General features: G+C 47.2%; 1 protein-coding gene across 7 annotated transcripts; it reads right to left on the minus strand.

Annotated features, from left to right (window-relative positions):
• Window position 1: 1 nt before the first annotated feature.
• ankrd27 (ankyrin repeat domain 27 (VPS9 domain)) lies at window positions 2-24,771 on the minus strand. 7 transcript variants are annotated; one of them, XM_085280922.1, is made up of 28 exons: window positions 24,491-24,770; window positions 19,802-19,924; window positions 17,351-17,461; window positions 16,902-17,210; window positions 16,201-16,260; window positions 14,841-14,894; window positions 14,434-14,499; window positions 14,022-14,098; window positions 13,379-13,500; window positions 11,821-11,899; window positions 10,829-10,955; window positions 10,640-10,732; window positions 9,063-9,184; window positions 8,245-8,327; window positions 8,010-8,125; window positions 7,422-7,514; window positions 7,092-7,289; window positions 6,536-6,646; window positions 6,105-6,221; window positions 5,904-5,948; window positions 5,701-5,817; window positions 5,436-5,630; window positions 4,326-4,445; window positions 4,083-4,256; window positions 3,381-3,474; window positions 3,182-3,260; window positions 2,469-2,532; window positions 2-2,373 (listed from the first exon to the last, which is right to left on the minus strand). In XM_085280922.1, the coding sequence occupies exons 2-28, from the start codon at window positions 19,901-19,903 to the stop codon at window positions 1,843-1,845; spliced, it is 3,459 nt and encodes a 1,152-aa protein (XP_085137048.1). In that variant the 5' UTR covers window positions 19,904-19,924; window positions 24,491-24,770; the 3' UTR covers window positions 2-1,842. The 7 variants fall into 7 exon arrangements, with proteins under 7 accessions (XP_085137048.1, XP_085137046.1, XP_085137045.1 ...); XM_085280920.1 differs by lacking the exon at window positions 24,491-24,770 and adding an exon at window positions 23,194-23,403 and having other exon boundaries at window positions 5,436-5,615; XM_085280919.1 differs by lacking the exon at window positions 24,491-24,770 and adding an exon at window positions 23,194-23,399.
• Window positions 24,772-26,468: the final 1,697 nt, after the last annotated feature.

The raw sequence follows: 26,468 nt of genomic DNA on the forward strand, positions 1-26,468 counted from the left end.
GTCATTTGTCTGAATCGCAGGTTTATTCTTGTTTATTTGGGTTTAAATTAAATAAGGCACATTCACATCATCATTAAGACTCGGCTTTGACATCCGCTCAGACGAAGTTCAAACATAAAGGTGGTTCCTGTGAGAGGGAGACAGGAAATAGTGACACTGATGGGAGACACGTTTGCAGCACTCTGCTCGTAACCATCAAATCGACTCTCGAGTAAAACCGTCAAAACCACAAATATGAAACATTAAACAGCAGGACAGTCGGCTGTGATGGAATACCACAGTTTGTCTTTTTCCTCTGAAGACGCGCTCGTTTCATCAGGTAGCTACAACCGTTTCATGAAGCACAGAGACCGAAACTTAGAAATGAACCTGACAGAGGGACAAAAATCAGACTGATTTGTTGCAGTTTTCAGTCATTCATCAGGCTGAACAGTCTGAGTCGGGTTTTTGGGGTTTGGACTCACAGTTTGTGTTCGATGATGTCATGATTTCATGAGGCATCAAGAGGAAGCTCAGACAGTTTGATTCGGTTCTCGACGTCCTTACTGAAGGTTAATAAACCACCTGAGCTGATGGAGCTCTGACTTCGGACCAAAGACCGTTTAGAAACGCTCGCACTCCACGTTTGTGGCCGCTGTCACGTTTTCTTTGTGCACGGATTTGGTCGAGAGGCTGAAATGCTAAATTATCACCACGGACGTCATAGCATAAAAAACATGGCCGTAGGAAAGTCAACGCTGAAGCGCGTTAAGGTGCATTCGTTCTAACGACCAGCAGGGGGCGACGCAAAAAGACTTCCTGTACAGGAAACCGTGAGTCAGTAACACTTCCTGATGAGTTTATGGCCTCAGCCATGAGGTTCAAGTGTTACATGAGAGTTTGTGAGGAGCACAAACAGTCCACAGGTCCAGTTCAGTGACTGTGACTGAAGCCCATCCTTCTCTGCAAAAGAAGCCACGCCCATCGGTTAAGCGTTACAGTATTCAGATGGATGTCATACGAATTCACTCCATACAGTTTTTCTATCAAACTATAAACGTGGCTCACTCTCCACTCGAGGGGTCAGCGGTGTTAATGTTGGTGCTCAAAAATCATCAGCGCCGGTAAAAAGACGGAAATCCTTCAAACAGCTTGATTTGGAAAATAGCCGGCGGTGGTGTTGGATTAAAATCTGCTGGATAAAAGCTCGCAGCGAGGTTCAGCAGCGGACAGGGAGACACACGGAGCTCCACCCTCCTAAATAAAATAAGATCATCCTGATTAAACCAAAGTAAAAAAGTCAGCGGCACAGAGCAGCAGCACAAACTACAGCGAGGACGTTCAAACAGCAAGAAATGAAATCAGCTTGCATCCCTTTTTCTCCGTGAAGGCTGGAAGTGGAAAGCGCTTTAAACTCAGCTGAGACGTTCGTGTTGAAGCTCAATGTAAAGAGTTCCCCGTGCGAGGATGGTTTGGATCTCGCTCGCCTCCGTACAAAAGCGCCGAGCAGTTTTCAAACATCTGAAAAACAAAGTTCGGAAACCTGTCAGTGGAAAAAATGCAGCTTCTAGTTTATGTTAACGAGTGAGAAGGGAGCGCGAGCGGCGCCGAGCCTGTGCGGGTTAAACCTGATCCAGGTGTCTGAGTCAGGGCCGTCTCTGACGTCCCCACTGACGCAAAACATGGATGGTGCCCGACGCCCTTTCAGTTTGCCTGAGGAGGCGGAAACCTCCGAGCGGGACAAATACAACCCGACGCGCTGCAGTGAGAGGACGTTTGGTTCGTGAGGATCCGGAGTCTCGTGTGCTTTTCTTTCGGCGGTCTTCTTGCTACTCGTGCTGTCTGCGCTTCGCGCTCCCTGCATCACTGTGCGCTGGGTTCTGGCTGCTGATTGGCGTTGCTCTCTTCGACTCTTTCGCTCTGGGTCGGGGAGGGCAGGTTAAGGGGATAAGGGGTGGAGTCTTCATCCCTGTGCTCTGACGGTAAGCCTTCAGCTTCCTCGCCAGGCCGAGGGCGGCCGTCAGAAGAGTCTGCGTGTAAATCTCGGTCGGTCTGGCTTTCGGGGTCAGACTGAGCAGACAGGATGTTTGCGAGCGGGACGTCGGCCGAGCTGTCGACCTGCGATGATGTAGTTGACGGTGTGGACGGCGAGGTCTCGCTGCCCGTGCTGCAGCTGGAGGCGTCGGTGGAGAGCGATTCGGCGCCGTCGGGTAGTTCAGGAGCGCACGCGACGTCTGTCGGGTCAGCCACGGTCAGCGCGTGCGTTCGCTCCGGCGTGTGCACTCCGGTGTCGAGGGTGTGAGAGCGAGCCAGGCGCCGCTCTTTGAGGCTTCCTGTGGGGCTGCTGACCGCCACCGTCTCTCCTCGCCTCAGCCTCCACCTGTCCGGATTCACCTGCAACGAAACGGCAGCAGAACTAAAGTCAGTCCTGCTCCAGACCGGAAACACCGATAAATACCAAAATACATAAGAGAACAAGACGCGTGTACCTGGCTGAGGTTTGGAGAACACCTGGGTGGAGAACCTGAAGAACCCTTCCTCATCTGCTGCATCCTGAAGGTGCAGGTGGGAAAAAGGAAAGAAAAATGGGGCTGAGGGTCGATGGTGGAAGGTTAAAGTCATACATTCATGAGAAATAAACTCTGATATTCTCTCAGACTAAAAGCTGCAAATGTCTGTGAAATACACTCAGAAATAAAGCGGAATAAATCACATTTAGGAGGAATCAACTTTCTCTTAATCTAATCCTGCAGCTGCTTCCTCTAGGGGGCGCCACAGCGCATCATCTGCCTCCATCTCACCCTGTCATCCAGCCCTCTACATCCATGAACCTCCTCTGAGCTCCATCTCCACCCTCCCTCCTCTGCACACGCTCAAACCATCTCAGCCTCTCCGACTCTGATCCATCCTCCTCCCTCCCAACGAAGACCTGAGCATCTTCAGCTCAGCCTCCTCAGTTTGTTCTTCTGTTCTAATCTCAGAATATTCCTGAGAAATAAGACTGAATATCCTCTGAGAATATTCACGAGGAAAAAACAAACACTCAAATACTTTCTAAGAATTTTGCATCACGAATATGAAAAGATTCAGAAATGTTACTGCGATTGCGCAGAGCAGTCACTGCACGTGTGGTTTGCTTTCCCTTGATGAGTGGGATGGTTTCTTGTGACTGGTGTGGATTCGTGGCTTGTTTGCGGCCTACCTGCTGATGGACTGAGCCAGCTTCTGCTTCCTGCTGTTGGAGTTATCCTGCAGCCTCAGACGCTGCACGAAGGAATGAGCTGAAAGAGCAAAAGCACAGGAACGATCCTGATTACACGGCTGTGGATCACAGTCCCCATTCTAATGAATGAAATTTAAGTAAAGCCTGCTTTGTAGGATTTATTGCTGGTGTTAGTTACCCAGAGCTCCTTTGGGGACGGAGAGGAGTTTGATCGGTTCATCATCAGGGGAGAGTCCAGATGCTTTCTGCAGAGCTCGCAGGATTTCAGTGTTCTGCACGAGATAACAGGAAGATAAGTCTTCAGACCTGCACGACGGTGCAGCGATGAAGAGCTAACAGCTCCAGGAGAACCCCCCAGGAACGACTCCAAAGTAAAAGAAGACGAAGTTTATACTTCTCATATTCAGCAGATCATGGTCCCATTCTTAATAAATACAATTGTGCACCGGCCACTGCAAGGTCAGCGAGCCGTTTAAGCTCTCTGTGTTGGCGCTGAGCTCCAGTTACACACATTTGGATTATTTTGAGCTGTGAATCATACAAAGCTACCCTAGCACAGTCCAAAGACATACATTTGGAGTTGAGCGGGTTTACTTTCATGCTTTCTATGAACTCTGAAGCTTTTTGGGAGCTACAGCTAGCTGAACATACTGGAAGGTGCTGTGCAGTTTCATGCTCATCACATTTTATGATTTTAAAATCATGTATCAGACATCAGCATCGGCTTCAAATTCATTCTGCTGGACTACAAAGGCGGGACCTGCAAAGAGCCCTGATGTCAGCACCGTGGAGTCGGCCTGGTCACTGAGACGGAGCGACGCCATGACGCTGACATCAGGACCCTGTGGGTCCTCAGATTCAGCGTGAGGCACTCCACGACCTTTCCGCCCAGCTCGTAGGCGCAGTCCAGCGGCGTCCTCTGCCTCTTGTTCCTGATGCCAGGAGAGGTTCCGCCCCTCAGCAACAGCTCCACCAGCGCCAGATGCCCGCCCCGCACTGCCTCATGGAGCGCCGTGTTCCCCTGAAGGTTCGCCACGTTCACCAACGCATTACTCTGTGAACACACACACTTTCAGAGTTAATGTGTGTGTGTGTGCGCGCGCGCGTGCGTGCGTGTGTTCACCTGTAACAGGATGGTGGCTGTGTCCAGATTTCCACGCAGGCAGGCGTGGATCAGCGGCGTGTTGCCATAGTGATCCTTTTTATTCAGCTTGGCGTTGCACTCCAGCAGAAACCTCACCACCTAAACATCACCATGACACTCAGAATGACATCATCCTTCACAACGATGACAATAAAATCACTTTTTGCCAACAGACACACACACACACCACTGTAGTGGTCACCAGCAATTAGCCGGGTCCCAGTCAGAGTCACAGACAGACTGTGTTTCCACCGCTCAGCTCTACACGGGCGTCTAAGAAAGTACAACCCCTGCAGAAACAGGCTGCAAGGTGAAATTAGAGAAAGTGACCGTGCAGAATAAACAGCTCACATTTCCCCTCAGTGAGGAGAAAACCTCTGAGCGGCACCTGAAACTGACGCTTGGGGTTGGACTCCTCTTTCTGAGCCGTTTCTCTGCTCAGCGACACGAGCGAAGGAGCGAGCGGACTCGTGCAACAAATGAACTTTAAGTCAGCTTTGTGCTCTGCAGTCCGGCTTTCTGATTGTTCACGTTTGAGTCCATCTTTGTGCCCATTGCATAACTTCTATTTCCTCTGGGTGATATCCAGAACATCCAACAATGAGGATGCTGTGAACTAAAGCTCTGCTGGTGGACACGTGTCCTGCAGTTTACTGAATCTGAGGCAACATCTGCCAGCTGTTGGTGTCCTGAAGTCTCTGACGTCACTGCCTCAGAGATGATGTTGCCTGTCTTCCTTTAATATTGGCTATAAAATAGTTACAGGATGGGCACCAGTTTGTTTCTGGAAAACAGTGAAGATCTGCAGCCAAGAAGAATCTAGTGAGATTATTTTGATAATACTTGTGCACATCAGGCTAATCTAAGCATGTTTTTACCAAACAGCAGCGTAACCTGGAAATCTGCTGCTGTAGAGCCTGACTTTCTGCTCCTTATGTGACGTGTTCATCAAAATTTGAGTAACTCTTTTAAACCTAACTAACATCAGCCAAAACTTCCGACACGTCTTCCTGACAATGTGGCCAAGTTTTCCATGTTTACATCCTGTGCACGGAAAGCTCACACATTCACTTCTCCCTTATCGCTTACCGGGATGTGGCTGTTCTGGCAAGCCAGGTGAAGTGGCGTGGCGCTCTGGTTGGTGCGGGCGTTCACGTTGGCCCCGTGGCGGATCAGCAGGGTGGCCAGCGGCAAGTGTCCGTGGAGGGCGGCGACGTGGAGAGGCGTGAAACCGTCGACGTTGCAGCTGTTTACGCCGAGAGTTCCCGCCTGCTGCACCGATAGCTGCGGGAAGATCAGAGACTTTAATGGAAATGGCGTCGCATCCACGCTGCTGCACGGGCCGCCGGCGTACCTTCTGAGTGGGGGCGCAGTTTGGGCACTGACACAGAGGGTGGCAAAGCGGAGCCTCCGACCGTACTTCTCCCTGATCCTCCTCTTCCTCATCCATCCACTCCAACAGGTAACGCACCTGAGAAACAGGATGAGCAGACGTCGTCACGTTTCCCATCGAGGGAACGCGACCCTGAGCGTTCAGCACAAATGCAGAAGACTCACCATCTCCACGTCAGCGTCTGCCACGGCTCGCAGCAGCTTCTCCACCTGTCAGTCAAACACAGAGGCGTCAGACACCAACGTTTTCTTCTTCTTTGGTACTCGGAGCTGCACAGACCTCCATGAACGCTTTCTCAGAAATAACGTTTGACCGATTGATTATTGGTGCTAGCAATGTTGTTGTGTTTCCTGGTCAGCGCTCACCTCTCTGTGCCGGACCCGTTCTCCCTCTGGTTTGACCTCCGAGCCCAGGGAGGAGGTGCTGGAGACGGAGGAGCGGCGGCTGCTGCAGTCTGAGGCCAGAGGCGAGCGGCTGGGAGACTGAGAGACAGAAAAGAGATGCTGAAAACACAACCAGCCTCCAAATACTCCCAATGCTAACATAGTTTAGCTTTAGTGTGTGAATGCAGGTCAAATGTGACCACCAGGGTGAACGTTTCAAACATACGTGGTGAAACCAGAGAGGACGCAGAGTCAACTGCGAACATTCGCTCACCAGTTGAAAAGTAGTTCCAGGTTTCACTGGAACTACTTTTCACTGAGTGCCCCTGTTAAACATGCAGCCGCTCTGTCTCGTGAGGAAACCTTTTTGTATTCAATTACACTTTTGTCACATGGATTTTGACAATATTCACTGTGATGTTGGAGATCTGTCCGATGCAAGCGTGAGTGCAGATGAGACTCACGTCGACGCCGCTGCCGCAGCGCTTCCGGCCGTTCTGAGTGGACTGCAGCTGCATGAGGATCTGCAGGAAGACATGAACACATTCATTTTACAGTATGTGCGCCATGAAACCAATATGTTTCTTTTTCAGGGAGCACCTGAAGCATCTGTTTACATCATTTGAAAAACCTTTATCGTGCAAGAAAGGCTGGGTGAACATGACTCAGAGACTCTGCAGGGCTAAAGTCCAGAGCCTGGGGCCTGATGCAGACCTGTGTCTGCATCAGGCCCCAGGCTCTGGTACTGCCTGGAGCAGAGATGAAACAAACATCTGATTTTAAAGTGTATCTGAAGCTGGTTTAGTGGACAGACTGGAGAAAGGGGATCAGTCGACCTGCCGTCAGCAGCTGATCAGATTAGCTGCTATCCTCATTATGCTACCACAGCTGTGGGGTGAGGGACTCAAACCAGCACCCACACAGTGGAAGCGTCCTCTGCATGTTCTGGCACAATCGAGTGTCGCTGACCTTGGAGTTCAGGGCGCACTGCAGCGGCGACTCCTTGTTCTTGTTGAGGATGTGGGTGCTCGCTCCGTTCTCCAGGAGCACCTGGATGATGCCCTCGTAGCCCCAGCGCGACGCCATGTGCAGCGCCGTGTCGCCTTTGTCGTTCACCAGGTCCAGACGGCACGTTTGGACATCGTAGTACACCAAGGCCTTCACACACTGACACACAGCATTTATTATTTATGAACATGCTGAGTTATTTACTGGAACAGACTAACCCGGTGGGTTCAAACCAACTGGAGCATTTAAAGGATGAAATGTGAGGACATAACAGAGAGAGCGGCGACGTACGTCCTCGTGTCCGTACATGCAGGCGAGGTGCAGCGGCGTGTTGCCGTTGTTGTCCTGAGCCTCCGTGTTGGCCTTGTAGTGCAGCAGCAGCAGCTGGACAACAGAAACAAAGGAAGGACATCGTTTGTTGTAATGTTCTCCTCCTCTGGAGCGTTCATTCGTCTTTATTTAACGACAAGTTTGTTTGGCTGAGGTCAGACAGCTGCGGCTGATCCAGAACACACATTTCAGTCCTCACTTTGGAAACTGGTTTAATGACTTTGTTTGCTTATAACTCATCTGTTTGGATTATGTTAAAGCTTAAAGGTAGAGGTGATGTTTGAACCTGCCAGTTAAAAATAACCAGACTTTGACTGACAGGTGGGTGGAGACACAGGCGGCTGTAGCTGCAGCTTCACCTCAGCTACCTGGAGTCTCTGAGCTGGACCTCTGCACCGTGTTTGTGCTGCTGGAGCCTTATGGAGCATTTTAATGACATTTTTTTCTGATCAATAATATGGCTGCTGTGAGGTCACTGCACTAACAGACCGTCTAAGTTCAGTTTTTTTAATTTAAATCCCAGGATTTTAGTTTTCTGCGCGTGCTCACCGTTACTCCCTGGTATCCACGCTGACACGCCAGGTGCAGTGGTGTGAGGGCGTGGTAGTCTGTGGCGTTCACCTGAGCTCCTTTATGCACCAGTATGTCGATCAGCTGGGACTGACCTGCCACACGCACACACACACACACACACACAGGTTAGTTAATACTTTTTATATATAAATTGTGCCTCGCAGTATTAAACAAACTCATGTTGTGTCACTGCGCGTTAGCAGCCACTCACCGCAGTGAGCAGCGACATGCAGAGGAGTGTAACCCCGGTCATCTCTGGAGAACGGCGTGACGATGGACGGGTCGTTGAGCCGCCTGAAACACGGCGCCAACACTCAGAGTCAGTCTACGGTCAATAATGGCTGAACGCGTCAAACAAGGAGCTTATTGGTCAAAGGTTAGAGGGAGCTTTCAGGAAGTAACCAGTGAGGCTCAATCAGACTCTGCGGTCTGATTCTTACTTCAGAGCTTCAGCTGCGACAGGTGGGCGTGGCCGACAGGTGGCGCTTTCTGCTAGGCCTCACTTTAGCTAACAGGACTGCACAGCGTTTGTGGTGCAGCTACATTTTTGAGTATTTTCGTTTTTAATGGGCCATTGCATAACGGTCTGAAATACACACACACACACACTAAAAGTGTGTGTGTGTGTGTGTGTGTGTGTGTGTGTGTGTGTGTGTGTGTGTGTGTGTGTGTGTGTGTCTGGGGGTTTCAGTGGGAAGTGAAAATACAAATGGTTTTTATTCCTGATTCGAAGCTCTGATGCACAAAAATAATGGAGAAAAGGGGAAGTGATGATCAGTTGAACAATGAAAATACAAGTCGAAGGCATCACATCAGCTTTTCTCTGCATATGTGCAAAGGCAAAGTCAGCCTTAGAGTGAATTTCCAGCTTCACAGTCAATAATCAGTGTGTCATAAACTCCAGGCAGGTCATATAAAATCTGTACCGTGGAGCCTTTACTCTTCTTTATTCTTCGTTATTTTCATGTGAATGCTTTGACGTACTCTCTGTACCTCTGCGTGTTTGTCTGTGTGAGTTTGGACACTGACCCGGACAGCTGGAGGTCACAGAGGTCACAGGAGCAGAGAGGATGACACATCTTCACATCTTCATCGGCCTCTCCATCACTCAGCAGGCGTTCAACCTCCTCTTCATTTCCATTTGCTATGTGCTACAAAACACACAGGACCAAACTGAGCATTAGCAAAATCTCGCCACTAGATGTCAGAAGACTGTAGATTGCCGTCAAATGAGTGTTCTTCGGTATAGTGGAGGGTATAGGTTAAACATGTTAGCCAAGAGAGATCAAAAACATTAAATTCAGACTTTCAGAGTGCACCCCATAACAGCCGTAGCCAGCGAGCGTGTTGCTATCACTGTTTGGGGAGCGGATCCATCCAGATGCAACCCAGGGGTTTTCCACATCTGTCTGCTGTTTACCTCAGCTGTCAATGCTGGGTGAGAAGTATCCACCTTTATTTACTCTGGAGGAGTCAGGAGTCACTTTTGACTGCTGACAGTGTTACTGAGGTAAACCTTTCTGTTGGTAAGCTGCTGTTAGCCTCTGTTAGCTGCTGTGTTTTTGCTGCTGTTAGCCTCCGTTAGCTGCTATGTTAGCCTGTTTTTCTGCTGCTGTTAGCTATTGTGTTTTTGCTGCTGTTAGCCCCTGTTAGCTGCTGTGTTTTTGCTGCTGTTAGCTATTGTGTCTTTGCTGCTGTTAGCCTCTGTTAGCTGCTGTGTTTTTGCTGCTGTTAGCTATTGTGTCTTTGCTGCTGTTAGCCTCTGTTAGCTGTTGTGTTTTTGCTGCTGTTAGCCTCTGTTAGCTGCTGTGTTTTTGCTGCTGTTAGCTATTGTGTTTTTGCTGCTGTTAGCCTCCGTTAGCTGCTACGTTTTTCTGCTGTTAGCCTCCGTTAGCGGCTGTTAGCCTGTTTTTTTGCTGCTGTTAGCTATTGTGTTTTTGCTGCTGTCAGCAAAAGTTTCTATAAAGTGGATATAACTGACACTTAGTGAATAAACTTTCATATCATGTGAGAATGTAATCATACTGTTTATCTGAGGGAAAGTGGGTTTTTCTTAGGACCCTCAAGCTAACAATCTGATACGTTAGCTTGTATTCAGGTGTTAGAAGGGGGAGGGGTGTCCTTCCTGGCCACTGTACTCAAATATGGTGAGGGGATATGACGGCTTCCACAAACCCACTCCTATGTATTTTTAACAGATTAATTATAAGTTTATCTGAATGTATCAGCTTCTTGGAAGACGTAATTACTCTGATCTATGTACAATATAAAAATAACCCCCAAAAATAGTTACTACACATTTAAATCACTTTCATGGCCTGGAAAACACCAGGAAACATAATGAACATAAACAGAAGAAATGCCAACAGAGGGAACAGAGCTGAAGGTTTTAAGTGCTAAATAACAGTTTTTATTTCACTCTCTTAAATTCCTTCTCCTTCAAACTGAATTGGACCTCGAAGGATCTGTAAAAACATTCACAGCATCAGGAGAAGCTTTTACATCCCACTGTACAAAAAAAACAAATACACATCATGTAGGAGCAGTTTTAGACATCATGCTGATCTTTTATGGGACATCCGCTAACGTCTCGGGCTGCAGCTCACCTCAAACAGACAATTAATGGGCGTGGCTACACCCTGAGTCAGCAGACTCATCCTCTCCTTGAACAGCGCCTTGTCGCTGAGCTCACCAGAGCCCTGAGGAAGGAGGCAAAAACAGGAGAAAACACATGGATGATCTCCAGCACAGTGAAGCAGCTGCTGAGATACGACAGCAGTGTGTTTGTGTCTCACAGAGTTCTGCAGCTTCCCCAGGTTGATGTACTCCACCGCCGCCTCGAAGGTGCTCAGACAGTAGCTGAGCTCATCTTTACTCGAGTGGCTGAAGCAGAAGTTCCTGATGTAGCTCAGGTTGGCCATCCTGAAGATAAGACAAATTAGATCACCCAGCTACATCTTATTAACCCAAATGATGTTTCATAACTATAGATCATCCTCAGCAGCCTCCAGTTAGACTGCCTTTCACTGGAAGATTAATTGTGCTTATTTATAGAGGAAAAATCACGCGCTGTGGACAGTTTACTGTCAACAAACATTATGAATTCAATAAAGTAATCAAATATTGAAATAAAAAATGATGCATTTGATCATAAAACATTAACATTGATTGTTAAAGTCACTATTGGAGGCCACCGGTCCGTGTCCTCAGCTGCACAGTGCAGTAAACGCAAAAACTTCACCTCCTGCCTCATAGGGGGCGCTGCAGAGTTCAGACTGAGCAGGTTCTGCTGCAGAACAAACACAGGAACCGCTCGAGATGTTTTTAATATTAAAATGTCTCCAGGTTGTGAAGTTTGCGGCACATTAGAAAATATGAATTCCAATTATAGCAACTTTCTGTACCGTGGCATCGTGGACACGCCCGTTATCGAAAGCTCAAAAGGATCTGATTTAACCTCCAAGAGGAAAGTGTGACCCACAAAACCTAAAAATATAAATGAAACGGACACAGACGCTGCCAAAATGAGATGTTAAGTTTAAAAAACTTAATTTTTGGTCCGACTGTTCCAAATTTCACAAATGTGGGTGAAGCCAGTGTTATAGTTTATCCACGCCCACATGTGAGACCTGCAGAATCGAGCAGGGCTGCGATACCATCCCTTTGACCCAAAACTGTAAAACTGTGAGTCGTCTTTTTGTTTTCACTGCCTCATTTTTTCCTCATTTCTCTGCATTTTATTCACGACAGAAGGTCAAAGGTCGCAGCCAGTTCCCCTTTCGCTCACCAGTTGGGGATTTCCGTTTTCACCAGCAGATAGAGGACGACAGACAGCAGGTCGTCGGCGCTCACGGCTTCTATGCTCACTGTGGAGGGAGACACACAGTCAGTGAGTGGAAACTGAAGAGTCATTCTTCCCGTTCATCTCTCCCTCAGCTCAGCACTAATGAGTAAACTGGCTTCTCGTCAGCTCGGCGCTGCAGGCTGACAGCGGGGTTGTTGCCGTGATCCAATAAGCTTGGATTACCAAAGCAAACTGCACAAATGGAAGCTCACAGAGTCGGTACTGTCCTTTTCTTTAGGGAAACACAAGAGTCGCACAGCCGCTCTCTGATGAGTCCCGCATTTCCCTGCATTACACGTTTAATAAGGTGGTTTCTCTTATGTCACCGCGAGAAAATAAAGGAATGGTCTCATTTGTCAGACTCCTGGATCTAATGTGATTTTCTCAGAGTGATCCAATTTCCCAGAGGAACCCACCCGAGGGATTAATAAAGTTCTATCTTATCTTATCTTAATTGAAAACTATTAGATATTTACAGTTTTTTTTTGTCCTGTTTGGGACTTTTTCTACAAACGTGTCCAAATGACATAAACTGAAGTTTAATTTAACGTTAAATTCGATTAGATCTGCACCGCATTTAAATCAGCTGGCTAACACTGGGTCGCCCCTGGTGTCACCGAAACAGCTGAAAACAGCGCAGGCCTCCCAAGCTCTCAGACTTTGTGTTTTTGCAGCACAGCCCAAGGATGGAAACTACGACATGATCGCAAATATTACGTTAATATTATCAATAATATGGATTAATGGCAACACGGTGGTTAGCACTGTTGCCGCACAGCAAGAAGGTCCTGAGTTCAATTCCACCATCAGGCCGGGGTCTTTCTGTGTGGAGTTTGCATGTTCTCCCCGTGTTTGCGTGGGTTCCCTCCGGGTACTCCGGCTTCCTCCCACCATCCAAAGACATGCAGCTTGTGGGGATAGGTTAATTGGAAAATCCAAATTGCCATTAAGTTTGAATGTGCGAGTGAATGTGAGTGCGAATGGTTGTCTGTCCCTGTGTGTTGGCCCTGCGACAGACTGGCGACCTGTCCAGGGTGTACCCCGCCTCTCGCCCTATGACAGCTGGGATAGGCTCCAGCGCTGCGACCCTGAAAAGGATAAGTGGAAGCGAATGAATAAATGGATGGATTAATGCCAATGGACTTGCAACCTCTGTGTCTGTGACAAATTACTTTCTACTGCAAGCCTCATCCACACCTGTGCACGACCCAACATCCATGAATCCACCTGAGGAAACTCGGGGTTCAGCGTCTTGCTCGAGGGTGCTTTGGCATGCAGTATGTGGTGCACCACAGACCAGCTGCAGACTGACTAGAACTGGTTCCAATGTGTTGCAAATCTGAGGCTGCAAGGGACCCGCTCACGGCGAGCTGTGACATACTTCCATTAAAGCGAGCGCTGAAGCTCCACACACACATTTAAACTGCTTCTCCTACAAAGGAGGTCGATGAGCTCACACACTCGTTTTAGCTCCGCACACACAAACCAACAGAGTAAGTACCGGTGCGTCTCGGGGTCTGGGTGGCGGTCAGCGCGACTCTACGCAGGCAGAGCAGTTTGAGGAGGGGGGACGTCTGCTGGTTGAGCTGGCTCAGCTCTCTTTTAGCCCGAGACAAGTTTATGCTGCAGAGACAGAAGAACGGGGGACAGACGATGGGTCAGAGACATCGAACGGACACATTCACAAAGCTTCAGTGGCTCGGGCTAAAGGAAGGAGGCACACAGCTAAACAACAGATTCAATTTACAAAACAGAGACAGAACCAATCACACGGTGCAATGAAACATGACGCAAGTCTTCATGATCGCTCTATTTCACCAGTAACCCTTGGATGGTCTCCACTGTTGGGACCCTGAGCTGTCCCTCGGGTCAGACTGACCAGGACGTATTTAAAAACAAGTCTGAAATAAAATTTGACTTCATAAACCATGAACACGTATCGTGTTTGTCTATGCGAGCTGCTGGAACGCTGCCACGATCAGGTCACCTTAACTGGGTCCGTGTAAACGTTGAAGGCATTTTGCACATTTAAACATCGTCTGTAACGTGTTCAGAACAGCAAGCGCTGGTTAAACCTGTCAGCAGAACCAGATTTGACGCTGCAGAGGTCTGGGTCTCAAAGTCCGCTCCGGTGTGGAACTGACCTGAACTCGGGTTTGACTCCCAGCTCTTTCTGCTGCAGCTCCTGCAGACTCCTGGTGGTTTTGTTGAAGGCAGCATCCTGTCGACCGGCAGCACAAGAGACGGGAGAGGAACTTTTGAAACTGTCAAAGCCTCTTTTTGGGGTCATCACAGTAATAAAGAGCAAGAAGGAGAAATATTAAGGCTTCCATCACTGAAACAACGATCCCTCTGCAAAGACAAGTGATCCCTGCAAGCTGCGTGTTTGACGTTATATCTGCAGCAGCGCGCAGCAAAAACACCACAGGGATGTGTGTGTATGCAGGAGGCACGTGAGCAGATCACTCAGGATCTGGTGGTGGAAGAAAGCGGACGAACAGACGGTTTATTCGCTCCCTCGTTACGTCTAATGAGGAAATCTGAGCTCAGACCTACCTGGCTGGCCTCAAGCGTTCCCACAAAGTTAAAGATTAATTCATGGATACCATGATGAACGTACATCTGGGAAAAGAAGAGGAAAACCAATATTTTAATACGTGTCAGGAACAGCTCATCAAAGTTTCTCACCTCGCACCAAAATAGCTGCATGTTTGGATTATTAAGCTGCTTCTGTCACATGTAGCTTTGCCCACATTGAGCTCCGTCTTATTTTTTGTAAATATCTTATTGAGTTATTCGGCTTATTAATCGATTCCTTTACAGTTTCACTGGCATGAAGCAGGAAGTTACGTGTGACAGCTGTGGGAGCTTCTGCATGTGTTTGATGAAATCTGACTTTCTTGCAAACTTAAACTTGCGTCTACGTGTCAACCTTTCTCCTTCACTGAACCCAGAGACGTTACCTCCACAGCCTGTTTGAGGAGCGTCATCTGAAGCTCCTGCTTTGCCAGAAGTTTCTGCAGAAAACACAAAGCATGCAGGGGAAGAGGAAGGCGTTAGAGGATGTGATCAGGCCCAAAACTGCTGAGTCGCAGACGCCGCGGCCACATATCATCGAATCATCCAGTCCAGAGGAACTCGCAGCATCCTGCGTGTGTGCGTCGGGTCAGAGGTCACGCTGATTAAAGGAAGCTGATTTGAAGCATTAGTTACGGCGGTCACATGACACTGTTTGGGGTTCGATCCTTTCCGAACCGGAGGAAACGATTCCTCCCCACATGACAGCAGCAAAACGCTCACGTGTGCAAAGCCAACAGATGAACGTAACGTGGCCGCATTAACACAACATTTTACAACGAGGTTGATCTAACGAAGCATTAACGACCAACGATGATGTTTCACCAGAATGCTTCCTCTGGTTTATGTGCTGTTTCGTTTCATTTCCCACAAAGAGGGAAGCGACTGCACCGAGGTCACAGATGCCTGAATCAACGAAAGCAGGACTTTTCTGAACTACAGCTGCCGACTCAGTACAGCCCCCGCTTACATGCAACGCTCACATGAGCTTCTTCTGCAGTAAAAAGCATGTTGGACTGTCATGATTGTTCACAGCACACTGCTGAGCATCTGTGTTTCCTGCCTTAACACAGGACGTTGTGAGGGAATCACCAAGTTTGCACACAGCAGAAACAATGAGTGACAGAAATCTGCATTTTCTCCCAATTTTTATGTTATTTTAGAGATTTGAATAAGAATCCTTTTAATACAGGTGATTTTGCTAAAACCTCTGTAGTTGGTGCCACAGATTCAACATCCTGACCGACTGGACTGCTCGTCCTTTGTATGGTGCAAATCTCTTATCCAGCTCAGGCTCACAGCGGACTGGATCGCTGTTAAACTAAAACAGCAGCCTCTCAGTGAGTAATCAGCACTTTCCATCAGCTGCTCTTCCCTCCGGCAGAATCGGCTCTCAAACACAAGCTCACAGTTTTATTAAAAAGAAACGAAGCGGAGACACGGAGAGCTTTAACAGTCACATGCTCAAAAAGCACGGCCGTGTTACTCGACCACGTTTCTCACGCCTTTGATGTCATCGTGCAGCCGAGGGACAAACGAAACGAAGTCAGATAATCACACGAATAACCGTGAACGCACCGAGCCACCATGCAAACCAGAGAAGCACGCGAATAATAAAGACATAGAAGAGTGAATATTGGCCCCAGGTGAAGAAGCCAGAAATAAATATTCTCCAAATCAAGGAGAGAAAGGCGGATTTTCATTCAGCCAGTTTTAACGTGACAAATAAAGATTGTTTCTACTCACCAGGTGAGAGTCTCTCAGCAGACACTGAAGACACTTAGTGTAAAGACCGTTCACCGAGTCCTGACAGGAAACAGAACAGCTGTTAGCTCAGCAGGAAAGAAAAAAATCGAACGCAAAAATCCCCTAAAGACTCGAAAACATTCAAACACATTAACGCTAAAAAGATGCACGCTCTCCTGGAGGTGTTGTTTGCATTGTTGTCATGTATTAAATCAAAGTGAAGCTAGCTGGAGGAGCCTTAAACCTGCACTCTTTTTGATGGCCACTGGGGGGCGATAGCTGCAGCTGTACAATGACAAGTTCTGTAGACATGTGACATCAACTTGTCTGCCAATAACAGGCCTCGAGACGAGTCTGCAACCATCTGCAACCACAGGGAGGATTTCCAACCAGCTGTGAGTGACGCTGGAGACCGATGGTAGATGCTGGGAAACCATCGCTCAAATCAGTCGGTGGCCCTGCTAACCACCAGACACTGACACGGATTACCCAACCAGCTGGAAAAACCTTGTGATTGCATCAGTATTTCTGCCTTATCTGAGTCATGGGAGCGCAAACCTGTCTGTGGTAAAAGAATGACGAAACCTGTGAGGCGTGCTATTTTAGGTCAGACACGCGCAGAGCTCCGTTTCCTTCAGACCCCCGTTTGTCACTCTAGTCCGTTTATCACCAGGGTTGTGTTTTGTGTCTGTCATCCCTACTATGTGGTGCCGGAGTCCCTTCCTCTCCTGCTCCCTGAAGGCCTGACAGAAGCTCTGGATGTGCTTGTCCATCTTCTGGGCGTGGCGGCCCAGGAACTCCCTGACGTCCTCCAGGCTCCTCAGGCTGTAAGAAGACGGCGTGCTGACCTCGGACAGGCTCGGGTCCACCTCCATGGGCCTGGAGACGCACAGGATGCTGTAGCTTTGCTCCCGGTCGTTGTAGAAGGTCTCCTCGAACAGGATGGGGATCGACACTGGAGCCGGGAACCCGGATCCCAGCAGGACCTGCCTGTCCTGGATCCGGACCTCCTGTAACACACACAGAGGTAAAAAGCTGTTAAACAGCCTCTTTTTGTATTTTTAGGACTGTAAAAGTAGGACAGCGGTGCGTTTAAACTCAGCCTCTGGCAACAACGAGCAGCACAGACTGGCTTGTGTTGAAGACAGACCTTCCCGTCCGCAGTCTTATAACCGTCCTCCACGGGCTGCAGCACATAGCTGTCGAAGTGACAGTCCGAGTAGCTGCTGAGGGTCAAACTTCCACAGCACGGCACCAGAACCTGCAGGTTCAAGGCGACACGCAGGGTATTCCATTTATTAAGCACTCAGCACAGATTTAGAGTGACCTTTCCACACCAACGACAATCAGATAAGGTCTGATCTGTGTTAGGAAGCAGAAAATAGGATCAAATGGTACAAAGAGTGGAATCTTCACTGTATTAACTGCGGTTAGATGATGAACAGCACTGAGATGGCTCCTGGCCTCTAACTCACTCACGCTTTTAAAGTAGTAGATGTTTATCGTGAAGTATACGGCACTTCGGTGTGTGGTGGGAGTATTAAAATACAGAGCCGAGGCTCCACAGTGTTTCTCTGCACATTCGAGTATCCGATGGTCTGAAAATAGCGCAGAAACACTGACATTAAACAGGCGTCATTTGTTTTTAAGATGTTCACATGAAGTCAATAAATGCACATGACCTGATCGGCAGCATTTGATTAAGGATCTGAAGACGCAGTCACGAGCCAGAGCAGCTGCTGAAGCCCTGACGTATGCACAGCATGTGCACGCTGTGCCATGTAGAACTGATTTTTCCGCCTCTGCTGCGAACCGCAGCTTTAATGCACTTACACGCATTTTTTTTCCCCACTGATGTTTTGACGGCGTGCAGATGACCCGACTGGCCGGCGTTCAGACATCTGATTCTCATCTGCTGCTCCAGGCGTCCGATCGTCATCTTTAACAAGCTCAAACGAGGTTTAGAGCGCCGCTTTGCAGCTTGTCAGCTCATCTGATATCTCTGCGCTTCACTGACAGCCAAATGAAATGTATCAACCCCGCTTTAACAGTCCGACCAAAACAATGCTCCTCTAACTCACTGAGAGTGAAGGGATGGCAGCAGAGCGCGTTGAAACCACCAGAAACCCCACGCTGACCCACCGTGAGGCAGGAAGTGGTGTAAAGGTGTCGCTGTGTTTGAAACCCCGGCTGAGCGCGCTTCTTTTACCTCAAACATTGTAACAGAGATAACGTCCCTGACTCTGATCTTTAACCTGCTTTAAGGGGCTGGTGTGATTCTCAGCTGTTTGTAGGCGCAGCCTTCAACCACTGAGGAGGAAGCGAGAAGCTGTTCTGTGATAGAAACTGGCAGAGCTCTGCAGCCGGCTCACACCTGGACTTATTCAGGTTCTGCTGCAGTTATTTTGAGCTCTGTGCCGTTTCCTCATTTTCACCTCCCCCCTGTTGTTTATTAGTGCAAACCTTCCTGAGCAGAGACAGACGCTCAGACCCCCAGCCACCTGCAGACGAAGCAACACGAGGGTCTCCAGCTGCACACTGATGTGTTCCTAACACAGACGAGGATCTGCCTCGCGGTCTCATGCCTGACATCACTTCCTCCGTGAGGCAGCCGGGTCAGATGGACCTGAGCTCCTCACCCTGTCACCGAAGCTCAATTCTTCTGCTTGTTCCCTCCATTCACAATTCCTACTATCAGGGCTGTGCGATATGACCACAATCTCATATCCCGATATAAGACATCTGTCGTCCCGGTAACGATATAAATCAAAAATGTAACATTTTCTGTAAAGTCTGTGAATCTCGGGCAGCTCGACCTGCGTGAAGTGTTTCCAGCTGGGCGTCGTGTAGCTGGAGTCGAGTGTTTTAACCGATGCATGAAACGACACATTTTTAGACACAAGTTGTAACGGCGCCGTTTCTTTGTGAGTATTTATTACACGGCGTGCTGCGGGGAGAAGCCTGCTCTAACGTCTGAGTCTAAGCTTTATTTTTTAGCACCTGGCGTCTTTTTTACTTCTCATCTGTAAACACTCTGCTCTTTCACGTGATTCAGTTTATTTTGAAAAGTCTCAACAGGATCCTGAGGTTTATTGTGAAAGGTTTATGTGGAACATAAACAAGCGGACACGCGATGGCGTTACCGTCGTTGTTGCTAACAACAACGCATAAAAACAGGCGCTTGTCCGTCCGTAGTGTGGTTTTATTAAATATAAGAGAAAGAGAGAAGTTTAAGAAATGAATACAGCCACTGCAGTGATCAAAGCATGAACAAATATTGCTGTAACAGTTTATTTTGCGACACCACGAAACAAACGACAGACGTTTTTATATCGTCATCCGATATATATCGTTATATCGAACAGCCCTACCTACTGTTACATTTAATCACATCTGCTCAGTCTGAAGCATTTTCCACCCATTTTTAAAAAACATTGATCATCTAAGTGAATATAGACGCCGCAGACTCACAGCTATGTGACACCCAGACAGAGCGCTCTCTGATTAATCGCCGTCTGATATCGTGATCCGGTAGCTGATCCTCACATACATGCAGGTGGGCTTGTCTGGTGACATAAATGAGATGACGGGTCAAACTCACGATGCCGTGGAGCTCTGCCACTTGGCTGCAAAGGTCGGGTCTCTGCTTCTCCAAGGCCAGGTAGAAAGGATTCTTCAGGATGTTCTCATCATATACAGCCATAAGGAGCTGGAGGTCTGGATCCTGCAGACGGGACAGGAGGATGATGGGAGGAAAGACCTTAATTATCAACCAAGTACGTGTCAAGGACTTTTATAAGTATGTGACCAGTTAAACCCTTCGTGGGGAGAGGACTGTGGGGTGCAGCCCTGTCAGGACTCATCTTCTGGGGATTATAAATAATTGTAGAGAATAAATCTTCCACATCAGCCTCTCTGAGAGCAGCTGCTGGTTTCCTGTCGATAGCATGTGGCAATACTGCTCATTGATGTTTGAGAAAAGCCAAGCAACAACAACAACAACAACAACGACAAAAGATCTCATGATTCCTTAATGCCTCCAAATTTGAATCTTAGGACAAGACCTGAAAACAAGCTCATTTATGGTCTTTGAGGCCACCGGACAAGAAGTCCCTTTCAATCTCGTTTCCAGCCTAATGTGGGTGGGGGTGGGGCTTATGTTCCCATCTCGTTCTGTCAATCTGCAGTGTTCAGGCCCCCCAGAAGTCGCTCACGGTCACGTATGAAGCTGTGCTGCCTGGATCTGAAGAAACCAGGGCTGCTTCTCTCTCAGCTGATCCAATTCTTATTGAACTGGTTTATTTCCGTACGATTGATCTAATAATCCTCCATCCAGACAAAGCTTCACCGGCTCCAACCTGGCCAGGCTGGATGCGAGGCCTCGGAAAAATCTCCCCGAGTCTGTAGTTACTAATGCTGCAAATAAGAGCGTTAATGTCTAATTACAATTCACCGAGCCTAAAGAGGTGAGCAGTTAGGTGGTTTGAACTTTTGACTCCATCTACCTGCAGCTGTAAACCGCGAGTCCTCTGAAGGTGTTACAGGACTGTAGATGCCTTCAACAGAAGACACATCGTTTTGAACCTGGGTGTGACAGCGCTTTTATTTTGAAAAAACCCATGCTATCAAAGCTAACTTCTTTTAAGCTTCTGTAAAGCTGGAGCGGTCTTCCAGCTTCAAAGAGTTTAAAAGTTATCTGCTTCTGACCCAGTCTCTGAGGCCTCTTCCTTAGAGACTGGGCGAGAAGTTCAGTTATCCAGGAGGAGCTCGGAGCAGAGCCACTACTCCTCCACCTTGAAAGGAGTCCGCTGAGCTGGTTTGGGGACCTGGCTAGGATGAATCCCTCCCGAGTGAAGTATTTCAGGCATGTCCTACTGGGAGGAGGCCGCGGGGTAAACCCAGGACTCACTGGAGAGATAATGTCTCTTGGCTCTCCCGGGAACGCCTGACTACATTCACCCATTCACACACACAAGCCCTAGATGAGCGTGGAGGAGGTGGCTGGGGGGGCTGATCTTCTCTGCTCGGGCTGCTGCCCTGCAATAAGAGGCTCTAATTTCTGATCTTTAACCCTGCACACTTCCACTGATCACCAAACTGTTTTCAAAATTGTACTAAATGCAGAAGTATTGCATATCAGCATCACTCACACCGATGACCAAAAGACTGGTGTCAACTAAAATTGTTCCCATTCTTCAAAAGAACCAGTCAGAGGTGTACACTGGTCAAGCTTGTCTGATTAGAACTGCTGTTACAGCATCTGGATTTACTGAAAGAAGTGGAACATTTTCTAAACCTTTCAAAGGTAAAACACTGAATGCACCAACTGTAACAGAGCCGATTATTTTTTCGTTGTTTCGACTGATTGAAACGTAATCAGCAGCTAGTTCAATAAACAGGCATTTTAGTCCAGTTCTGAAGTAAAAGCCGTTCCCTGTTTGTAGCGTCTGCAGTGTGAGGATCTGAATGATGTGTTTGGGACTAAACTGATTATCTCAGTTCATGCATTCAATAATAAACAACTTTCCCCCACACATCAGTGAGCTGCAACCGGAGTTTTGTGGAAACAATGCACAAAAAAGCAGGTCATCTCCTTGCCTGCATTTAGCTGGTATATCATTGTCGTTGTGTTGATAAGGAAAGTAAAAACCACCACGCTCCATTTTCTGTCTCACATTTCTGCAAGTGAAAAGTTAAAAATTCCCACAGGTTATAAAAGTGTGATTTCCTTCACTGAGGCGGCAGATGTGTAATCAGCCAGATGTGTTCGGCCTGAGGCGAAGCTCTTACACCTCACCCAGAGAACACAGATCACCAGAGAAAAGCAAAAGGGTCTCAGACTCATGCACAGCTCTCTGAGCTCTGCAGCAGCTCCGTTCTTCTCTTCTTCGGTCGTTCTGTTGCAGACCTGCTGCTGTGCTGGGATCTTTGTCCTGTTGATGACCCGGTTTGGTCCGAGCTTCAGCTGTGGGACACACGGCCTCACACTGACTCTACAGAGGAGCTCATGGTCCACTCAGATCATCGTCCCTCCTCCACCGTGCTGACGGCTGTATGAGGTGTTTGTTTCCTCCAGACGTGCTGCTGTGCGTGATGGACGAACATCTCCACTGTGGTCTTGTCTGTTCCAGGAGTGTGGAGCTACGCTGTGCTGCTGTTTGTATTTTAGAGAGAAGAGGTTTCCTCCTGCAGACCTTCCAAACAGCCATACTTGCTCACTCTGTTTGTATTTGCACTGCCGTAAACTTTAACATTAAAAATGATAACGATACAGTCAGAGATGAAGTCTTAAGACGTAACCGAGTCTTTAGCAGTGATTGTAAAGAAGACACACATTTCCTCAGGCAGGTTGTTCCACAATCCAGAAGCCCTAACAGCTCGAACCCTTCTCGCTAACATCAGAAGTCGCACACCAGTTGGAACAAGAACAGCAGGTCGAGTACCTTTACAGGGGCCGTGCAGGGCTTCAAAATATAACAATAAGACTGTAAAAATCAATCCAAACAGCAGAACCGTTAGAAGGGCTGTAATGTGCTCACTTTTCTTGGTTCTTTTAAGAAGTTTGGCTGCTGAGTCCGAGGGTTTTTCTATTAAAACACCATTTACCTTTTAAAAAGTCAGCACAGCTAATAAAACAAAGGCGTGGGATCCACGTAATCTGTTCTTCTTCCCATTTCTAGCCTGAACATCAAAAGGAGAAACAATGCCAACAAAGAAAACTCAATGAAAACAGAAAGTGGTCTGAGAGGTCTGATAAAAACATGACTGAAATGATACTCTGCAGCACATCCATGAGATTACAAACGTTACTGTACGAGCGCCAAATTTAATTTAAAAACACTTCATTCATCAATTCTACAGAAAACACGATCAGTTCTGCCCATTAAAGAGTCAGATTTTTATTTAATGACAGAAAAATACGTTTTTAAACATTTTCTGATCTCTTAAAAATCTCTAAACTGACCGCTCACACCTTGCAGGTGATCCACTCACCTCAGAGGTCAGCTTCATCCTCCCTGAGCTCCCACACACGCACTGGAAACCAGTTCAGCACAACACACACAGTAAATCCCCACCCGAGCAGCTCCATGCTGGGAAAAAAACATCACGTGACCCTCGTGACCTCCCAGGCTGGAAGCAAAACAGCAGACAGAGGAATGTCCATCCACTCGGGCTTGAGCCACATTCACAGCTGATGTCTTAGCCTCAGGTTGAAGGGAACAACAGCATCACCAACAAAACACCGAGATCACCGTCCAAACTCAGGATAATAAACCCCAGTCACACCAAAGTCCTGTGATCTGAAGACACAATGACTCACAGACTCACTTTCCTGAGTGGATGCTTAGTTGTTTCGTCTAAGATGAGCGGTATTAGCTCCGCCCCCTCTAAGTCAACCACCTTCTGGTTGGCTGCCCCTCACAAGCTGTAGGATGTTTATGCACACACTGGTCTTAGTAAAACTTTGGTCATGTTTAGTATGAATATTCACCACTAGAATAGGAGACATGAAGGAATATAAGGAAAAGTAGGAACATTTCAACACAAAACAAGGAGACAAATCGGGAGTGTTTTATCTTTTTAACTGATTCGCATCACTAAGGACTTGGATTTTATATTCCAGGTTTCTCCGAAATGCAGCTTTAAACTGGCACACTTGCACTTCACACTTAGCAGAGGTGGCCTGAGGGTTTTCTTCCACTCTTTTAAGTCTTATTATCTCATATGTTCACTCATACTCTCCCTTTCTATTATGATTTTTTTTACTGTGTTATATTGGGTTATCAACCCATCTGTTTCGAGTAAACACCTAGATGTTCTTCTTCGATTTGCTATTATATATAAACAAATACAATTTAATGTGTATTTTCCTGTTTTGTGGTATAGATATCCATAAAACAAGAAGGTAACTTAAAATGAAACTAAAGTCGTAACTCTTAAATTTGACATTTTGTGAATGGAGTCTGGCGTGGCGCTGGAAGCAGCTAATAAACTGTGTCACGGTACCGTTCACATGACAGGTGCAAGGAGGAGTTTTATGCTGCTCGCTGATAAATTAATATTTGAAGTTATCCATAGTTATCTAACAATTGTTTGTTCGGTTTTGTGCGTCTGTCAGTAAACGGGGACTTAAGTTTTTAAATTAGCCTCCTAGCTAAAACCAAAAATACAGCCTGTAGCATTAGCGTTTCTGGGGATTTACTGTTGCCTTAGCGTAGTGACACGTTAGCGTTTCCAAACACGGAATTGAGCCAACAGATGTGATGATTTGGAAGAAGACTGATTTTACCTGCTATTAACGAGTCCCTTCGGTCATCCAGGGTTTAGCATGTCAAAGCCAAACAGCCTCAGCAGCAGCAGCAGCCTGCCAGGAGCCCTACGAGCTTATCAACCTTGCGAGACGAATTGCGATAAATAAGCTGCTAAAACGAGCCGATTCGCCGATTATAGCGTCCTGAGTCTGATTCTGTCCAAGTAAAACTTTTACAGAAGAAGAAACGCGTTCATGTACACGAACGTTTCATTTATGGGATCTGATGTGGACAAATTAAAGGGGAGAAGCGCACCGGGTCACACCGACCCCTACAGGCCAGCGCGGTGTACTGCACCTCCATCTTCTGTAGCTCTCCGTCACCACCATTACACCCACACTTCCAGGTCTCTGATAGGATCGGAGCTCAAGACCACACATTTCATCAAGCATTATTTTTTATGTCACTACTTTATTTTATCCATTTTGTGCTTGTTCTCAATTTTATTTACTTCCCCAGCGCTGTCTCCATATTTAATTATTTCCGTAATTTCCATGCACTAACCTGCATGTAAGATGCTATACCAAGTTTGCAGGATGTATATACATTTTAAATAGCAGTGACAGAAGCAGTTTATGTGAACAAATCATTTTTTTAACTCAAAGTGATGAGAATCAAATCTTTACACAACATTTAAAGAAACAGTGAGCCGAGTTACAGCTTCAAACTTTGCAAAATGAATTTTATTTATGGGGAACAAACGCCAGCCTGAGAAACTTCACCTATGCTTGATTACATGAGATTCTTTGACTTTGCTGTTTTTAGTGCAGGTGGAGGTACAGGAGACTGAAGAACAAGTTTCACGCAGCACTTTGTAAAACCAAGAGAGAGAACTGGAAACAAATGACCTGCTGCAAACACCTTTCACCAGCAGGAGGCAGATTTACCCAGGAAGTTTAATGTAGTAGCTGAAACTTGAAATGAGAACAGTTTGAGAGCAAGTTCAGCATCATCATCCATTCATTGACTCTCTTATTGGACAAAGGATGATGATGATGAAGCTGCCAGGCAGCAGGAAAAGAGGAAGACCTCAGAGAAGATTCATGGATGTAGTGAAGGAGGACATGCAGAGGGCGACGCTGGGATAGGAGGAGATGGAGGCCGATGAGTCGCTGTGGTGGGCAAAAGAAGGTGGTGGCGATTCATTCCTCTGCATTTTCTCTTCCCCCTCGTCTATTTTGATCATTTCATTCTGGGAATTGGTGCCGAGTGAGAGGAGTCGCTTTCCAGGTGCTTCAGCTACTGTTTGGTGCCTCATACACGAGAACACCCATCCTTCCTAAACCTCTCCTCCTAGTTTCCTCTCATGTCACCTCAGTTCAGTCTCACGTGTTTTTATTCACTGAAAGTAAAAAAAGCTGAGTGCAGATCTTCTGGGTGTACAAATGTCTTAGTTTGAAACTTTCCAAAATTAACAAAGCTATTCTTAAGTGCTGGAATTTACAGTAAATACTGAGTACTTTTACAGGAAACAGAAAAAAATTAACTGACGGCCACTTTGCAACCCGCCTCCGTCCCAGCTCCTCCTTTTCAGTGTGACTCAAGTATTGCATTAACTGATTAGGAATTACAGCCATTTACACACACAGTCAACCACCATGAGACAGCTCCTTCCATGACAACATGAGCAGATGAAATACACAGAACTATTCCATCAAGGAAGCGAGCGAGGCTAAAAGAAAGAAAGAAAAATAAACCTTTAGGACTGGCCAAATAAACAATCTGGATCTTTCTTTAAAAAGAAGGAAAGCGCCGAGCACGTCAGCAGCACCAAAGTGTCTGCGAGACAAATACAGTGGATGATCACAGAGGTATTTCCATGCTTCACGAGATCTAAGAAACCGAGAACACGACGAGGAGGCAGAGGTATAACTGTGAAGGTCAACAATCACGCCACGCCTTCACAAATGGAAATGCAAACAGTTTACAGATGAATCATCATCATCATCATCATCA

The sequence above is a fragment of the Mchenga conophoros genome, linkage group LG7 (assembly GCF_057382185.1).
Source record: "Mchenga conophoros isolate Kocher_MC1m ecotype Shallow Benthic linkage group LG7, M_conophoros_male_GT1.1, whole genome shotgun sequence".
Lineage (NCBI taxonomy): Eukaryota > Metazoa > Chordata > Actinopteri > Cichliformes > Cichlidae > Mchenga > Mchenga conophoros.